General features: G+C 30.4%; 1 protein-coding gene across 4 annotated transcripts in view; it reads right to left on the bottom strand.

Annotated features, from left to right (window-relative positions):
• Positions 1-19461, bottom strand: part of trio (trio Rho guanine nucleotide exchange factor) — a 453505-nt gene that overhangs the window by 107005 nt on the left and 327039 nt on the right. For all 4 annotated transcript variants that reach the window (XM_080165076.1, XM_080165074.1, XM_080165075.1 and 1 more), the window contains exons 44-45: positions 17285-17457; positions 15120-15276 (exon numbers count right to left, since the gene is read on the bottom strand). In XM_080165076.1, coding sequence (XP_080021202.1) covers positions 15120-15276; positions 17285-17457 — 330 coding nt within the window. The remainder of the gene's footprint in view (positions 1-15119; positions 15277-17284; positions 17458-19461) is intronic.

Here is a 19461-nt window from a genome sequence, read left to right as displayed (position 1 = left end):
CTTTCAGAGAAGCTTTAGATATTAAAGAAGGAGACACCTGACATAATTTCAGGGAAGGAGACTCAATTACACGGGTACCCAAAGTTTTATATCCACATTATGTTCATTGGCTCAAAAACTTTGGGTACTCAAAAAGGCCTTATCTACAATTTAGATTGTTGCCATTGGGGATTTAATAGTTATTTCTCGCATCGTATTATAAACGGCTTTCCGCGGATATAGAAAGTACAAATATAAGATTAAAACTAGTTTTTTTGGCCCCGTGGTGCCGAAGGCACCGGCTAAAAAACTGGTTTTAATCTTATGATTGTACATTTCTATATTCGTAGAAAGCTGGATATAATACGATGCTAGACATAGTTTTTTCGTATGGATGAGAACCGGTTCCTATCCACCGGATTCGAATGAATACGAGAAAGAAATTTATCGTCCATTGCCTTTTCAGATCCCCTAGATTGTAACGATTCTCATTATTGTCTTAATTTTTAATGAGATATCAGGACGTGGAGATTATAACCTAAACATATTATGTCCTTTACCTTTTTTGGTTTAACTTATTCCCTTTCACGAGAACTTCTGTCATGGGACAACAATACCTAATATATTTTTTTGCTTATAAAATACAGTATAAAAAACAAGAGAAAAAATAATATAAAGAATGTAAATATAGGAATGACTCGAATGGTTGACCTCAGATTTGGGTAATTTTTCATCTACTAGTAGTGTGCATTCAAATTCTCATATATATCAAATTCTCATAATAGCATATTATTAAAACAACATACAATGTTGTACGTTGTTATTCAAATGCGATGCTTCTTACAACTAAACAACCCAACTGAATTACTTTTGTCTTTAGCGAAAAAGAAACTATATGATAATGTTGTTAGCGAAAATGGATGAACACCATTATTCCAGATCTAACCCTAAACCTGTAAGGTTTCCTTTATCAAAACATTTATCAAAAGAGAAGAATATTTCTGAGGTTGCTGTAATTTCACGTTTGTCAGTTAGGATCTCCTTAACAGCGGAACTTATTGATTTATTTACTCTAGATAAGTTTAACATTTATTATTTTCATTTCAAACCATAAGTTTTGGAAAGGATTTAGGTTATTTAATGTCCTCCCTTCCCTTGATGTGATACAATTTCTAGTTTGTTTTTGTTAAACTTAAGTAAAGATATTGAAAAAAGAGTAATTTGTTTAGGTAATATTACTTTGAACTTACCAAAATCTTTTTATATAGGTAACATATAAAGTAAATCATGTAAAAATGGCCGTTTATCCAATCTTTTCCATAGATAGGTAGATTGATAACACATGCATTAAACAGGGATAGGGGAAAGTCAATAGAAAAAAGTAATTCATTCCTTTATTACTGAAATAATCCTTAAGTAGATACTATCTTATCTACTTTTGTTACTGCCATTTAAAATTAAAGTTTTTACACAAATATTTTGAGTTTAATAAAGAAAGAATTATGAAAGGTATCAAGAACAATTCATCTTCCATTTACCTATCCCTGTATCCCTAACTATCTGATTTATTGCTCTATATTGCCAACAAACAAATAGATCCAAGAAAAGGATTTTGCCAGGGATAATGCACCCACAGAAAAACAACTCTTGCACCACAATAATTAGGCAAGTTTGGAAAAGGTTGTTTGTTATCAACAAAAAAAATATAAGATTTAGGGGAGACACATGAAGTCTTTATATTGTACATTACGTACTTTTATCCAGTTTTATCTAATTTATATCAGCTTTATCAAACTTAGATCATTTAAGTTTTTTTAACAAATAAAAACTGAATGTTGCACTAAGTTAAGTAATGATTTTACACTTGTTCATAAGAGAAAAAAAAGGTCAAAAATCAATACCTAGTCTCCAAATGTTTTATAGAGACAAAAAAGACAATTGCTTTTAATAAATGAATGTCTCAATATTAGTTTTCTAACTGACAAAAAAGCTGGAGGAAAATTGGAAACCTAGTCCTTATGTATATATTATGCCTATGATGGCTAGTAGAAATTTAGGGGAGAAAAAGGAGTGTAAATTGCCCTAATACTTCCTTCTCATTTAAATAATTTCATACTCTAAATTTTCTCTTAAATTTTACAATACAAGTGTTTCATATCAAATAAGAAAATAAAAATCCTTTTTTTCCAATTATTGAATAATCATTAAAATATACATCAAATATGCATGATTTTTGAATTTATTATAGCACTTGACCTCATAAAAAGTTTGCAAAAATAGTTATTTATTGCACATTGGTAATATTAGGCAGTATTTTAAGCGAGAAAATAGCCATCTGATTTTTCTTGTTTGATAATGTTCACAATACTCTATATCATACAATAGAGAAAATAATGTTTAGAACATACTAATGTATTTTCTATGAAAGGATAAGAGAAACAAAACACAACTCTGCCAAAAAATACATTTACCGTATTGGAAATAGATAACAAAAAACCGAGTACTATTTTTAATATGTTTACTTTAGCAGTTTTTTTGTTGCTTTTGATCACTAAAACAATAAGGAAAATTTGAAGTCTGAACTCAAATATGAATGTAAGAAGAATTCCCAAATATTTTGCTGAAACTTATTATTCAAATTCAAATGAAAATATTAGGATAGTCTCATTTACATACCGTCTGGGATGAAGGGATGGAACATTGGACTAAAAACTGTTTCGGTTGCTTGTATATATTCGGGACAGAAAATTTATAGATTAATTTAATCCCTTATCCTTGTATATCTTTAATATATACAAAGATATGTTAATAATCTTATTACATAAGAAAGATTATATTTAATGTTTTAGGAAAGATTTTAAGCCGAATTCTCAGATAATTATAGACTTGGTAACAGGTAGTTAATTTCAAAATAAAGCTTTCGATGGATGGAAGGCAGAAACGTATTCTATCTCACATTCATAAATATGAAATGAGTATGTTAAATAAGTGTACAGCTTTTGATAAAGTTCAAGGGTCGTTTAGTCACAGTATCACACTATATTTCTGTAGCAATAGATGTATTACCCTAGATTGCCAATCAGAAACAATAATCCATACAGCTTAATTTATGGATAAAAATTTAAAAATAATTGCCCTTTCGTTCCCAAAAGTGTACACTTTCTATCCAATAACATGGCCGTATTGTTGCTATCTTGTGTTATCATTGATAAAATTAAGTAATTGATCATCTGATCATTCTACATTTATTACTGTATCACAAGCAAGCTAACTTGGAAAATCAGCATTCGGAATTAAACTGTGAAAAAAAACGGGTCTAAACCCCCAACTTAAGTATCATATTTTGTGCATTATAGGATAGGGATATAGAAAATGCAAAAAAGAATAAAATGCCACATCAATGATGGCCCAGCAGCAAAATCATTGTAGATTGTAGATTAAAATTGGGGTTGAAACGTTTGGACACTCAATTACCAATCAAAATTCATTAAAGTTCCCAAAGTTGTTAAACCAACATATTAAAAAACTTTATAATAAAACTTTGGATACTACTGTAATAAAAAGTCCAATGTCCCCTCCCTCCCTGAGTAAAATGCATGTAGCATACACGTATATGTAGCTATATAAGTAGCGGTCAAACTACTGCAAACAAGGCATTCACACATTACTACAAAAATATGTAGTGCAAGTTTATTTACTAGTTTATCTATATACAAAAAATGTAGGATATTTGATTTTTTATCAAAACTAAGAAAATGAATAGGACAATGGGCGACAAATTGATTATTCTCCCAATAAGTATTAAAATATCAGAAACATTTTATTTCTCTATAATAATCTTATGTAAGAATGTCTGCGCACCCAAATTTTAAGATTAAAAACATTGACTTTCTAAGTATTAAACTTGACTCCACTATAGTACTCACTTCTCAGTATTCCTACATTTGGGAGATTTTTTTCATTTTCAAATCACCCTGGAGGGAGCGAGGAGGGGGCATGGGACTGGATATTATACAGGTACAAGTGGTAATAGCACAGTCTTTTGTTAGCTAAAAAACTTTGGGGCTTTTGTTAAAAATTTTGTAACAATTTTGCAATGTCCAAACTTTTCAACCCTTATTTTTAATGTAGGGGCAATTTGTTTTTCAAAACTAATGATTTGTATCAATTTATCGTCCATAACAATCATAGACATTTGCTGTTATTTTTAACAAAAAAGTGTTTTTTAAAACATTATTGATTTGACACCCTCATGATGTGATGTTTCTGCTTTCATTCAGAATAGTTCTCTATAGAATAAAGGGATAAGACAATGGGAAATTAATAACTCTTGACCCCAAACCGTAAGACAAAAAGAAAGTTTTCTGTTTGTTAAAAAACTGCTAAAATTATTTTCTCATTTTATTATTACACCATGTACACCATGCCAAAAAAATACATGAGTATGACTTTTGAAAAAGTTGCAGGCAAAATAGATATTCTTTAGGTAAATTTTTATAACATATTTATTTTTTGTCCTATACCTATGATCCTGTAATATGTCTCGAATAGTAGAGTTTTATCTTATGCCTTATGTATGCGTTCTGCTTAGTGATACACATATCAATAGCGTAGCTACTCTACTCTATAGTTGGTCTGTCTGTACGTCTCTCTGGATAGTGATACACATATCGATAGCGTAGCTACTCTACTCTATAGTTGCTCTGTCTGTACGTCTGTCTGGTTAGTGATACACATATCAGTAGCGTCAGTAGCGTAGCTACTCTATTCTATAGTTGCTCTGTCTGTACGTCTGTCTGCTTAGTGATACACATATCAATAGCATAGCTACTCTACTCTATAGTTGCTCTGTCTGTACGTCTGTCTGGTTAGTGATACACATATCAGTAGCGTCAGTAGCGTAGCTACTCTATTCTACAGTTGCTCTGTCTGTACGTCTGTCTGCTTAGTGATACACATATCAATAGCATAGCTACTCTACTCTATAGTTGGTCTGTCTGTACGTCTGTCTGGTTAGTGATACACATATCAATAGCATAGCTACTCTACTCTATAGTTGCTCTGTCTGTACGTCTGTCTAGTTAGTGATACACATATCAATAGCATAGCTACTCTACTCTATAGTTAGTCTGTATGTACGTCTGTCTGGTTAGTGATACACATATCAATAGCGTATCTACTCTACTATATAGTTGGTCTGTCTGTACGTCTGTCTGGTTAGTGATCCACATATCAATAGCGTAGCTACTCTACTCTATAGTTGGTCTGTCTGTACGTCTGTCTGGTTAGTGATCCACATATCAATAGCGTAGCTACTCTACTCTATAGTTGGTCTGTCTGTACGTCTGTCTAGATAGTGATCCACATATCAATAGCTTAGTTACTCTACTCTATAGTTGCTCTGTCTGTACGTCTGTCTTGTTAGTGATACACATATCAATAGCGTAGCTACTCTACTCTAAAGTTGCTCTGTCTGAACGTCTGTCTGGTTAGTGTTAAAAGCAGACACCACCGTATAAATGTATAATTTACTGTAAAATGCTTTTTAGAGGCCTAGCTTTGAGCCTTTTTTCAAGCTAAAAATATATCTACATTATATTTTGAAATCAATGATAAAAAAATAATTGAAAAATCATGTGATCATAAATTATTTAAAAACAAAAAAAAATACAATTTACAAGCAATAAATCTATTTGAAGAGTCATAAAGAAAAGGAAATAAAAATGATCAGAAAATCATGATTCTAATAAATTATAATCTTTGAGAAAATTTGTTGAAAACATAACATGCATTGAACTATATGTGGTGTCAGGAAATTTAGGGATTGGACATTAAAAGATAAATTCATTTCCCCAAATTAAAAATTTTTGATTTGGTCTTCTGTTACATTTAGAAGGGAAGAAATAATTGTAGATTAATTAAACCATTAGTATCCTCACCCTCCCTGGCATTTTGTAAATGTTTTACCCCTACCCACAGATAATTTTTCTTCCCCCATCCCCTTTTTTTGTTTTCCCCTTTCGTGACGGTCAGTTTACAATTTACAAACATAACATAACCCTATCATTAACTCAAAATAATACAAGCAGCTGAGTTTTTCAAAATCATGCTGTTATAGGCATTAATACAGAAAATATTACTTTTTTAAGGGATTTCACTTAAAGAACAACTTTTTTTGCCTGTCTAATCTAGCCTTTTTCTTAATTTATTTATGTAATTTTAAATGTTCAAAAAAAGCAGGGTGATTTTATTTATTTTCTAATCAAAATTACAAATAAATATCTAGAATATAGATTTACCTAATTGCCAAATAGGTTTACATATCTCTTTAGATTTATAGATATACCTTTAATTTATGAATAATTCAACCTTTTATATATTTGATTTAAAAATAGGTTTACATATCTACAAAATAGGTACACCTATCTCTTTAAATCCAACTTATATAATTCAACCTTTTGTTAATGCAAAGATAAGATTAGACTTATATATATCACTGTATAAATAAAAGAAGGGCGGTATAATATATTATACAATACATGACTGTAAAAAACACTTGATAAAGAGTTGTATATATGATTTAAAGCTAAAAAGATGCTTCACTTTTTACCCAAGACGACAACACACTTACTAACTAAAGAGACATAGACAACGACACACACACAATCACACACACACAGAAACTCTGTTCACCGTGGATGGCGACGACTCTTAGTATAGGAATAGGTTAGGACACATAGTCAAGTTCAAATAGAGAAGACAAAAAATAGAAGAGAGAGAAATGAAAAATAGGGGGAGAGAAACAAGAAAGATTGTAGCCATGGGCGGATAAGGATAAATAAGAAACTGGGATGGGTAGGGCGGGTGTAATCAGCCTCTCTCTCTCTCTCGTAAGATCTTTCTCTTTCTATCTCTCTCTCTCGCTATGAATCCTCTCTTAATACATATAATAATGTAGACATATGTGTATGTGAGTGTGTGTGTATATCAGGCTAAAAACCTCGGTGTTTCCCCAATGCGAAAAGTTTCACATTTAAAAAAGAGAAAGAAATCAAACCTCAAACTTTGATACAAGTTAAAAATAATCCTTTCTTGATACAAATGTTCGTATTCAATGTTACATTAGAGATCAAAAAAGCTAAAATAGAAGTCTATAACATACAACCTATACATTTGGACTATTAGCTAAAAACTTATTTCAAATGATTTGATAAAAGTCTAAACATTGAGAATAAATGACGAAGAAATCAGGCCCAAGTATTACTCCTGTGTCTGTTGGGATGTACATAATGGGTCCTAGGCCCCCTGGAAAAAATAGGTTAGGTACTTAGGTAAAACCCCATAGGGTGCATAGTGTTTGGATGTGCATTTAGGGATTGGTAAGGCCTTATTTGTCAAATTACTCAGGTATACTATTCTGATAACCAAAGGTTATCTCATTCGTTTTCTTAAAGTTTGACATAAAATAAGTTGGTCCAAATAGAATATTAAACTTTTATAAATTACTCTTTTAAAGGTGTAATTTAGATTATCATTATTGGGAATAAACAACAATTTAACTTATCCAATCAAAAAATCTAATTTGAAAAAGATGTAGTACTGGTAATTGTTAAATTTCTTGTTTTCATTTATTTTCATTTTTTAATAAATAATAAGAATACGTCAATTGATGATTTTTTTTTCATCACCCAATCATTATCTTAGATACAGGGATAGGACAATAGGTAATTAATATTAATCTCAGGAATTGCGTAAAAATTATGATAGTTATGGGGGTGTATATTAATTTATTTGCCATTGTCCTTTCACTTTCTGCTAAAATTTACTTGACAATTTTAATTTTTAAGTGAATATGTTTCAGGTAGAAAATGGCATCTGTCAAAAAAACTATTATGTCTCCAATCAAATCTTATCATAATTGAGACAAAATCTATGTAAAATTGGTAATAAATAAAGAAAAAAATATAATGTTTAAAAGCTCTATTGGGCTTAAAATAGTATTAATAATTTTTTCTCAGTAATATCTAGTTGAATCTAATTATAGCAAGAATAAAAATGTTACAAGAGGCACAGCCACTACATATATTCACACTAGAGGTTGCGCCACTGGCATCTAGGAGCTCTGTATTTAAGAGAAATAGGGAAAGCATAAAAATGGCCTAAAACCATTTCAAAACTCAAATAAACAATTAAATAGCCCCAAACCATCCTTACACTGTCCAGAAAATAAAGAACTCAATCGGTTTAGTGGTTATTGAAATTTTGTGCTTTAAATATAATATGATTGTATTTTCTAAACATAGGACTGTTAGATAATAAAAAAATGTATTAAAGAAACAACATTTTTGTGACTATATGATTCAACTGCTTAAAAGTATTATTAAAAGTGCTATTGGACAAAAATATCCTTGTTTAATCTAAACTTGGTTTTCCCTATTAGTATTTGTATTAATGTCAAAAACACTCTTTGCCCGTGTTCTTTATAATTGATCGAAGACCAAGAAATATGAGTGTTTAACAATAACAATCCAATAGTATGTATAAAGAAGTAAGGTTTTATTCAATGCTAAATATCTTAGAAATAGCTTGTCAAATTAAATTGCGCTTTTTAGAAAGCTAGATTAATTTCTAGGATGGTTTAAGGCTATTCTTCACATTCCTTCTGCCCCTCCACTAGATTCAAGAAGGGGTAAAGCAGAAAAGTTGAAGAAAATGATTTTTTTAATGATTTTCCATAAGAAAGAGCTTTTAAAGCAAATTTAAATATTGAACTACAAACACATTATAACTAATTAATATGACCACTTACGTAGACTAATAAAAATATAATGACTAAGACTAAAATTGATTTATAACTGGAATATGGTTTGTTATTGTGTACTGTTAAAATGTACTTTGCACGACAGTGTACTGTTGTTTGTTTACAAATATAATACAGGTGCGCAGTGCGCGGCATTAATAACCAGTACACCATAGAGTAATCTTGATAATAAGAGGGGCAAGTTTTACTATGTAATTTTTTAAGATTAATTTAGAACAGTCAAATTTGTTTTTGAACATGATAAATAATCTTATTAGTAATAACATTTGCAAATCATACCTAAATTGCCTGGTTAGACAAAACTGGTATAATCAAGGATGAATAATAACTTAATAAGCCATTAAAAATATAAAAATAAAAAATTTCAAGAAAATTAGGATTTTTGGATTACTTTAATTTGTGTTTTATTTTACAAGAAATATATCATAATTGTAAATAAATAAAAAAAGGGTTATAATTTAAAAGGATAAAAATAGAAAAATGTGAAATAAAAACATGTTTGTGATGTGACTGATGGCTGGAAGAAAAATAATATATTCCTGACAAGTATCTTGCAACTCAATTCAAAGAGTCTAGAAAAATATAAAAAAAACGGCGGTGGTTTCCCTTATTTCGCAAATGGACCAGAAATGATTTTCATAAAAGGCGAAATGTGTTTTGGATGCTTATTGTAAGTTGTGTTAAGTTTACTAAAGGTTAGGAGAGGTATAGGACTTGAAAGTACTAAAACCCCCCACAGAGCGTTGCCACGAAAGGGACTATTCCCAATTCTTTTACACCAGTCCGAAATTGTTTTTAAACAAATATCTTTCTATAAATGTAATGAGAAAATGTATAATTAAGGTAAGCTAACAAACATTGGTTTAGCTTAGCTCTACCAGGAATGGAGGGGACAATAGCTAATAAAATAACCTCCAACACAGGAATCTAAAGGGATAAGATAATGGCCGATAAATTGATATACAAACACAATCATGATAAACAAAATGATCTATTCTATATATATTAATGAACAAACCAATCAAAATTCACTAAATTCCCAAAGGTTGTTAAGCTAACTAAAACTTCGGAGACTAGCGCAATAAAAAGCCTGTTTTCCCCTCTCTCTTTACCTCCAACCATTTCTCCCCATCCCCACATATAAGCAACCCATCAAACTAATCAATGAAGATTTATTTACAATCCATTGTCCTATCCCTGTATCCCTGAATATTACCCATAGGAATATAGATAATTACTTAGCCGTTATCTCCCATACACCAGAGTGGCACAGGGAGAGGACAATAGTAGAAAATATATCTTAAAATTAAGATGATAACTACTGGAAATACCAATCAGTGGTGCTTCAATGTAGCATCCCCCCCCCCCCCTTATTGTTATTATGGAGAGGACAATGGACTACACTTATTTTATGACCACAACTTCTATGTTGGCTAAAAACTTTGGGTACTTTTATCTAAAGAAGGAGTAATTTTGTTTGTCATCATTAGGGAAGAACATAAAGGAAGGAGTAGGTTGCGCTAAAAATCTCTAAAAGTGTGAGTTTTAAGGATTAAAAATACTAGTAGAACGATAATATTCACTAACTATGTGCATTTCTTATATAAAAAACTATACAGAATTTTTTTTTAGTTGACATATATTTTTATCGTTCTACTACTGCTAATAACTTTAAACTCACAAAATTTACGGATTTCTAGCGCAACCTACTCCTCCCTTTGTCGCAAATATCTTATCCCTTAAGTTCCCTGTAATTTTATGTATTTTAGGCTGGGTACAGGTTGAGAAAATAGAGGGGAAGCAGTCCACTGTGAATAGAACTAATTCTGCATAATTACTTCTGACAAATCTTTTCCCAAAATGAATTAACTAATCATAGATGTGGGGTAAAACAAGGATGACAACATCCATCTAATATGACCATCGAACACTTAAGAATTGTCGCAAATCTTGTAACGGTTTAAGAGTTGCTACACTCGAAATATCCAATAAAATGTAGACAATTTTAGTATCCAATAAAATACTTATGTCTTGAAGGTTTCGTGATTTTCAACAATTTAGAAACATAAAAAGGTTTTTGTTTGTACTTGTCAAAAAAATTCATTGCCATTGGTTAATTTAATGCTTATGAAACCCAGTCCACTAAAAAGTGCTAAGGGTGAAGCAACTAGTAATTTCTATTACAATATAAGAAACTTTATTTATACAATGCAATGTGAATATATTCATTCTTTTTTCCTAATAAACAGATTGGCATGAGCTGCCAGGAATAACTGTTTTACAATCAATAGATAGAATATCATTAGTGAAAATATAATCTCATGTAAAAACATTCTTAGCTTTTTAATTTAAAATGTAGAACAAAAATACATCATAATATTTAAAAATATGAGTATAATCACCATCGTTATTCTAATGATGATAAACAAAAGTAGCCTCTCCTTTAGATTAAAATCAATGTAGCTTGTACCCAACAATCAAGATTTAATATATCCCCTAGGGCTTTCAGGCTATTAAACATGAAAATGTGTTTATAAAATTTTGGGTGCAGTTGTAATTCACAGTCCATTTTCCCCTCCCTCCCTGAGGAGAAGTGGATTATAATAATTTGTAAAACCCATGAATGATTTTTACAAATACTAGAATTGTGCTAAATTTATTTTATCTCTCACATTTATCTGACTTACAATAGAGGAGTAACAATTTATCTTATTTGATTTTAAACTGTTTTTAAACTATTTTTGAAAGGTATATCAAAAATATACTTTGACACCTGTAGAATCATACTGCAAAGCCAAAAATGAGAACAATTGCCTACATCAATTTTTATTAGGATTTTAAAGTTTATTTTTTACTATGGATTAAATAATTTTTACTGAATCGTGATGTTTCTTTCCTTTGTAGGTAAAATACTCAGCTTTTAGAGTGTCTTGCTTCGTAAATATTGTATGCTAGTATACAGTAAAGTTAGGTCTTTTGATTTTATCTATCAATACTAATTAAAAATTAATTCTTTACAATATATCAATGAATTAACATAAAAATGTTTCATGTCTATTATGCATTACAAAACATAAAAATTGGCTGTAAAGGGTTAAATAAATTAAGATGACAACAAATGTTTATGCAATACAACAAATTTATTTTTGTCACATATACAAATATGATATAAAATAAGATTATTCAAACATATTTTTAAAAAGTATGTATCTTTTATGAGTAGAGTTTTCATTCTTTTCATTTTTATTAAATAAAATTATTTAACTACGTTTGAAATAAGTCCATTTGTAAAAACACTCTTTCGGAAATTATAAAGAATTGAAATGAAAGAAGATTTTTTATTGGTTTAAATTCAGCATTAGGTTTTTTATTGTATTATGTCAGATTTTTCAATTAAATTTATTGTTTTAGAAAAAATAATTATTTCCATTGAACAAAGTGATATTTTTTTTATTGTATCAATATAAAGTGAATTATATAAAATTGTTCACTAAGTTACAATATTACACGAAGTAAAAAAAGACCTTTTGATCTGGTAAAAATGACCAGAGCAACAGTAAAAATTAATTTTTAAATCCCCCAAAAAAAGTTTATTGGGAACTTAATTCAAATTTGGGCTCTGCAGTCTGATTCTATAGGTGTCCTAGTATATTTTTGACCCCCCATTTAAAAATAGTTTAAAAACAGTTTAATAATTTAGAAAGGAAAAGTTGAACTTTTTTATTTTACCCTGTCAATCTTTTCTGCTGTAATTTTATCAATATAAGACTTAATAAAATGTCATTTTGTTGTGATAACATAAAATATCAGCATGTCCATAATATGTCTGCCATAACCACTTTTATATAAAGTTTTATATGTGTAAAAAACCACTAAAATTGGAAGTCAAATTAAAATGACACTTACATGTCCTACATAAATTTCAACATTTAATTCAATTCCTTACCTATAGTATTACATTGTTAGAACAATCCGAGCACTATATTGGTTGGAAAAAAGGTGGTTTTATTGTTTCTCCTATGTGCAATAAGTTAGCTAAGTTAGCTTGCAAACAAGAAAAAGAATTCCTTTTTCAGATGCACGAATAAATGATTGTCTTTGATTGACCATCTATGGAAATATATCGATTTTTAGTAGAATCAATTCATAGAACTATCACTTTTTAAATTGAATGCAGTTGTATTTTTATGTAGTGTCTTTATTAAAATTGTAAGAATCTATTTATGGAACCTTTCTATTGAATATGGTCTTTTGAAGAAGCATCTGATATTAAACAAGTGAGAACTCATTTTTAGAAAACTCCCTTTTAAAATTGAATGCAGGGTATTTTTATGTAGTGTCTTATATTAAAATTGTAAGAATCTATATATTTATGGAACCTTTCTATTGAATATGGTCTTTTGAAGAAGTGTCTAATAGTAAACTAGTGAGAACTCATTTATGGAAAACTCCCTTTTAAAATTAAATGCAGGGTATTTTTATGTAGTGTCTAATATAAAAATTGTGAGAATCTATTCATGGGACCTTCCTATTGAATGATATAATATGGTCTTTTGAAGAAGTGTCTAATTGTAAACTAGTGAGAACTCATTTATGGAAAACTCCCTTTTATAATGCATGGTCTTTTCATGTAGTGTCTAATATGAAAATTGTGAGAATCTATTCATGGAACCTTCCTATTAAATGATATAATATGGTCTTGTGAAGACGCATCTAGTATTAAACAAGTGAGATTCAAATTATGGAAAACTCCCTTTTTAAATTGAATGCAGGGTCTTTTCATGTAGTGTCTAATATAAAAGTTGTGTCAATACCATTGCTTCACTTGGAACGAATATAAATTTTGACAAAGATATTGGTGTTTTTTTCAAAACAGCTAAAAGTACAGTAGCATTTTTGTGCGAATTTGATGCATGTACGTCTATGAACTTTATATGTCAGGAAGCTTACAAAAAAATCAATTTCTGTATAAGATGCTTAAATACTTACTTCATAGGCACAAAAAAAAAACAATTTGAAAAATCTTTAGGTATACTAATATAAGATAAATGTTTTTTTTATGTAAAATTGAAGGAGAAGATTTTCTATTTGAAAAACAGGTTATTTGCGAATAAGTTTGAACAGCAAGATGTTTGGTGAGGGAAAATAAAAATGAGAAATTCAGCAGATATTATTGAGAAGGAGTGAGAGAGAGAGAGATAGAGGAATGTTTTCAATAAAATTACTCAGTGATATCAGTTTTAGCATTGCTGGGTTTTTATTTTACCTCCTTTTTTAATATTTTGTGTAAAATAAGCTCTTAAACAAATCATTTATGGTTTATAGAAAAAAAATAAGGCATGTGTAAAGCCTACTCGCATTTTATAAAAACAGATTAGTTCCACATAAATTACTTACAGGGTGAGGGAAGCTAAAAATCTGTAGACCTTTTTACACCATCCTACGCTCCTACAAACAAGGAAAACCATATTGGTGAAGCGGTTAGCAAGATCCTTAAAGACACAGACAAACAGAAACAGATCCTTTTAAATTGAGCTATTTTACCAAAGGCATGAGATATATTTAACAATCATCTTTTTAAAAAACTTTGAGATAAATATACTATAGGCTATATGAAATAAAAAAGGAAATTGTACAAATATTTTTATAGATTTCCAATTTTTACCAGGTTAGAAGAATAAGCACCAACTCACATTTATAACTAATATTCAAATAGAAATAATTTTAATACTTTTGATTAAATATTATTTAATTAAAATAGTTAAACTTATCCCCAAAGCAAAGAAAAAGTTTAATTTCAAATTTGATCATAATAGCAAAAAAAAATTTATTTACTATTAAATAAGTAATATCAATAAAATTTATTTGACTAGATCTTTATGAGTTATTCTCAGTTCTGTATAAACACCTTTAATTGAAAAAGTACAATATCAACTTGATTTCAGGATTTTACAAGTTTTTGTGATGTTTCATACATCTTTATTAAAAATAAAAAGTGTCATATGATTAGGATATGAATGATTACAATTTTACTTCAAGCATTTAACATATATATGAAACTATTTCAAATATGGCTTCAAAACCGATTAATATTAAGAAAAAATAATGCATCGTATTATAGACATATTTTCACAAGAAACTTGACTCAGACCCTTTTATATTTGATATCCCCGGAAAATGTCTATATTACGATGAAAATAAATATATATCATTTTCTTGTTTACAAAGGGAGATATCCATGAAGAATATTTATTTGATAGCTATATAGGTATTATACTTTTCATGGAATTATCCCTTTGTCACAAATTTATACCCCTACCTTATCAACACTCCTGGAATCGTTGCTATCATTAGTTCCACCGCTGCCAAAGGAGGCGAGGGAGCCCCTCTCCCCTCCCATGGTCTCGTGCACCCCTAAGCTCATCTTGTCCATGCCCTCAAGGCTCTCGTCCAACGACCTGGTGTCCTCTAGGTCCCTGAAAAATTGTTGAGTTATAGAGTTATAAACTGTGATTTCATTTTCACAGAGGTTTTTGATATTTTAGCGTGTAAAAAAAGTTTAATATTGGTATCTTTATTATTTTGTACAGGAAAAACATGTTTTTACTATCTACTATTAATTAAAATCAACCTTTTTTTGTTAATTCTTTGGACTACCTATTATGCTTTTTTATTCAAACCACAGTCTTTTTAAAAATTAACCATTTATGTTAATTCTTTGACTATTATGTTTTTTCTTCAAAACCAGTCTTTTTTATATACCTACACTTTTTTATGAAAAGTATAAAGGGATAGTTCTATGAAGTGTATTTAAAGAGTTAAGGTACTTAGAGTAGTGAACTTTTATATGTCTTAGTAGAATATATTAGGCATTGGATAGATATGATTATATGTTAAAGAATTTTTAACATTGACCAGACCAAACTTTTTTTATTTGACAATATCTAAAAAAATTAAAGTGATTAGCCACATAAATTACATGAGAATGGTCTATTTTTTTCCAAATATGTATAGCCATAACACCAATAACAGAGAATCTTTTTCCACATATTTCACAAGAGTTATAAAAAAATTGAACAGGGGTTCCCCTTAGGACAAGTTACTTAAAAAACATTAAAAATAACTTCCGGTTCATTATAGGACAGGTTTTCTATAGATTCTTTTTAAAAAAATAAAGAAAACCGTCCAGTTTACTTACAATATACACATTATCTCACGCGGAAATACCAACTAACCATACAACATACATATATATATATATATATCTAAAGACCATTCTCATGTAATTTATGTTGCAAATTACTAACTTTTTTAAATATTGTCAAATAAAAAAAGTTTGGTCAGGTCAATGTTAAAATTCTTTATCGCAATCATATCTATCCAAGGCCTAATATATTCTACTAAAACATATAAAAAGATCACTACTCTAAGTACTAAACTAAATATTTTATTGGTCATTCTTTGTTGTTATGTGTATTTTGTTGTATAAAAAGTTTGAAGTTCTATTAACTAGTAAATGATCTAAAGTTGTATTTATGACAAAAAAGTTTTTGCCATATATAACATGCAACAAAGTTGAAAATAAAAATGAAAAAATCATTTTTTAAGGAGAATCCCTGGTCAAATCTTTTAATTTTAATCAATAACTTTATATTATGCACTACTTCGTTATTTAAAATAGAAAAAACTTACAGTTCACTATTTTTTTTTAAATGCACTTCATGAAACTATCACTTTAGTAAGAAAACAGTAAATTGCTGACGCTTTACTTTTTCTCACAATAAATCCCATAGAATTGGGACACAATAAGACAATAAACACTATTTTCAAAGAGCAAAGCTACTCTACATTTTAGTTTGTGTGTTTATTGTATTTACCCCTAAGAGTAGGGGATGGATAAATTGCAGTAAAAGGATCTTACTCTTACATAAAATACTTTATGTTTTTTTTTCATTTGTAAATTTTACTTGTATCTACCTCAATATTTTTATTGTTTTTTTTATGTCTTTTATCTGTTCTATTTATTTGGATTTAATCGTCGTTGTTCCTTATAAAAGTTTAGATTAATATTTTGAATTCAAACTTTTTTCAAAATTCTACGATTTAAGGAAAAAATAATACATAATGGTTTCTTTATGTTTTTTTTCTAAACATTATTTTATTATGAAAGTTACCTGGAATATACAGAAAAAAAATAAATTACCATAAATTTTCCACAAGACGAAAATTTCCCAATTTTGTTAAGCCAAAGAATAGAAAGCCTTATTTAAACTTTAGGGACTAGTGTAATAAACAGCCCAATGTCCCCTACCTACCTGCTCTTACCCCCATTATTAACCATGATTTTTCTGAGGAAGCTTAATTGGCCGACCATTCTTCTATCCATGTATAGAATCCCCAGATATTTATAAGCACAGAAGATCTGGAAGATCTACTACCCATGTATAGAATCCCTAAATACTTGTAAACACAAAATTTCTATACCTGGAAGATCTTTGGCTGTGTTTGCCCTGGAAGTGTTGCCTGTTGGCGGGCACATTGATGGTCGGTAATGACGCAGGCACGCCGCTGTTACCAAAGTATGTGTCCTGTATCAGTTGGCGCATTTTCTTCACCCAGACTTGCTTGGTGTCCATCGTGTGGGCTTTCAGGATCACCTAAAGTAAAAAAACATAAGTAAATAGAAGAAAGCAAAATAGTTTTCCAAAGGTAAAAAATTCTCTCTTTTTATTTTTGGATACTTTTATTAAATCTTGATGAGTAGTAAAAACAGTTTAGCAAATAATTTCAATATATAGAAGGGGTAATTTGTTTATCGGTCCTACCCCAAACGTAAGAGTCCCAAACGTCAGAGTGGACAAACGCAAGAGTCCCAAACGTCAGAGTGGGACAAACGTCAGAGTGGGACAAACGTCAGAGTGGGACAAACGTCAGAGTGGACATTGCTTAAGTAAAACATCAGAGTCTATGCTATTTTAATTATATGACAAAAAATAGACAGTTAGGCCCCCTAGCCTGCCTAGCCGCGGGCGCTCGGCCCCCTAGCCTATAACCTAACCTAACCTAATCATAAAGAAAATGACTCTGGCTGCAGCACTCAGCACCCTGGCCTACCTAGCCGCAGCGCTCGGCCCCCTAGCCTGCCTAGCCGCGGGCGCTCGGCCCCCTAGCCTATAACCTAACCTAACCTAATCATAAAGAAAATGACTCTGGCTGCAGCACTCAGCACCCTGGCCTACCTAGCCGCAGCGCTCGGCCCCCTAGCCTGCCTAGCCGCGGGCGCTCGGCCCCCTAGCCTATAACCTAACCTAACCTAATCATAAAGAAAATGACTCTGGCTGCAGCACTCAGCACCCTGGCCTACCTAGCCGCAGCGCTTTAATGATTATAAAATCGAGACTCATACGTTTTACTTATAAAATGTCCACTCTGACGTTTGTCCCAAAAATCCTGCGTTTGTCCACTCTGACGTTTGTCCCACTCTGACGTTTGTCCCACTCTGACGTTTGGGACTCTTGCGTTTGTCCACTCTGATGTTTTTCCACTCTGACGTTTGGGACTCTTACGTTTGTCGTGGAACCTGTTTATCATCATCATTGGGATTGGGAAAGTACAGAAATTATCATCTTTTTCAATATCTTTTTTCTTATTGAAATGAAAACTAACTAACAACTACTTTCATAAATAAGTTACAAAATTTTTATCAACATTTTTGTTTTCCCACTACATTTTTCAAGGAGGGTAGGGACAATGACCATAAAATCAAGTTGAATCCTTTTAAACCACCAATTAATCAGCTAACCCAATAGATATTAATCAGATATAAAAGATTAATTTAAAGTTCATTGTCCTCTCCCTGCATCCCTTCACTTTTCTTTCCAAGTTAAATTAAATTCTTCGTGTGTTGCGTTCTTGGAAGTTTGTTTAATAGATATTTCATAACTTTAAATAATCAGGGAGGGAGGGACCATTGGAATGTAAAATACAGTGGTACCAAGAGTTATAAATACATCCTCTCAATCGTTGGTTTTAATTTTGATTGAGTAGCACACACTAGCAAGTGTCCAAAATCTTCCACCATTTATTTAATAAGTGGTTACTTTGTTTATCATGATAGGGAGTTTACCGTAGTCTTATCCCTTAAGATCCCTGAAAGTACTGCAAATAACATTTTAAAATCAAGAAAATATTTCTGAAAGTGATTTTGTATCTGAAGAAAACTATTACGCTAAAAACATTCGCGTTTCTTAATTCCCAATGATTATAACCCCAAAATTATTTGTGGAATAGTTCATATAAAGATTTAATATAAGTACTCAAACTTTTCGATACAACTAATGATAGATCGAGTGTATGAAAGGTTGGGTACCATAATAATCTACAGAACTTCACTCCCTGCCTGTAAATTACTAGAGCCTAATTTACAAAATAGGCGAGCTCTTGTAATTTTAAGTCGACCCAAAGAAGCTTTAGGTTGACCAATTTTGTAAAGGCATTTGTTAGTTGTACTTGTTTAGGTTGACCTACAGAATAAATCCGTCGACCTCTAAAATTTGTTTGTGAACTGGGCATAGAATTACTAGTAAAAAAAGTAAAAATCTAGCAAAAATGTAAAACGTATAAATAATCTAGGTGAAAAGGATTAATTGGCTCAGTAGGAA

The sequence above is a fragment of the Acartia tonsa genome, chromosome 6 (assembly GCF_053477335.1).
Source record: "Acartia tonsa isolate MP-2025a chromosome 6, ASM5347733v1, whole genome shotgun sequence".
In the NCBI taxonomy this organism is placed as follows: Eukaryota; Metazoa; Arthropoda; class Copepoda; order Calanoida; family Acartiidae; genus Acartia; species Acartia tonsa.
This window is presented reverse-complemented; position numbering and strand designations above follow the sequence as displayed.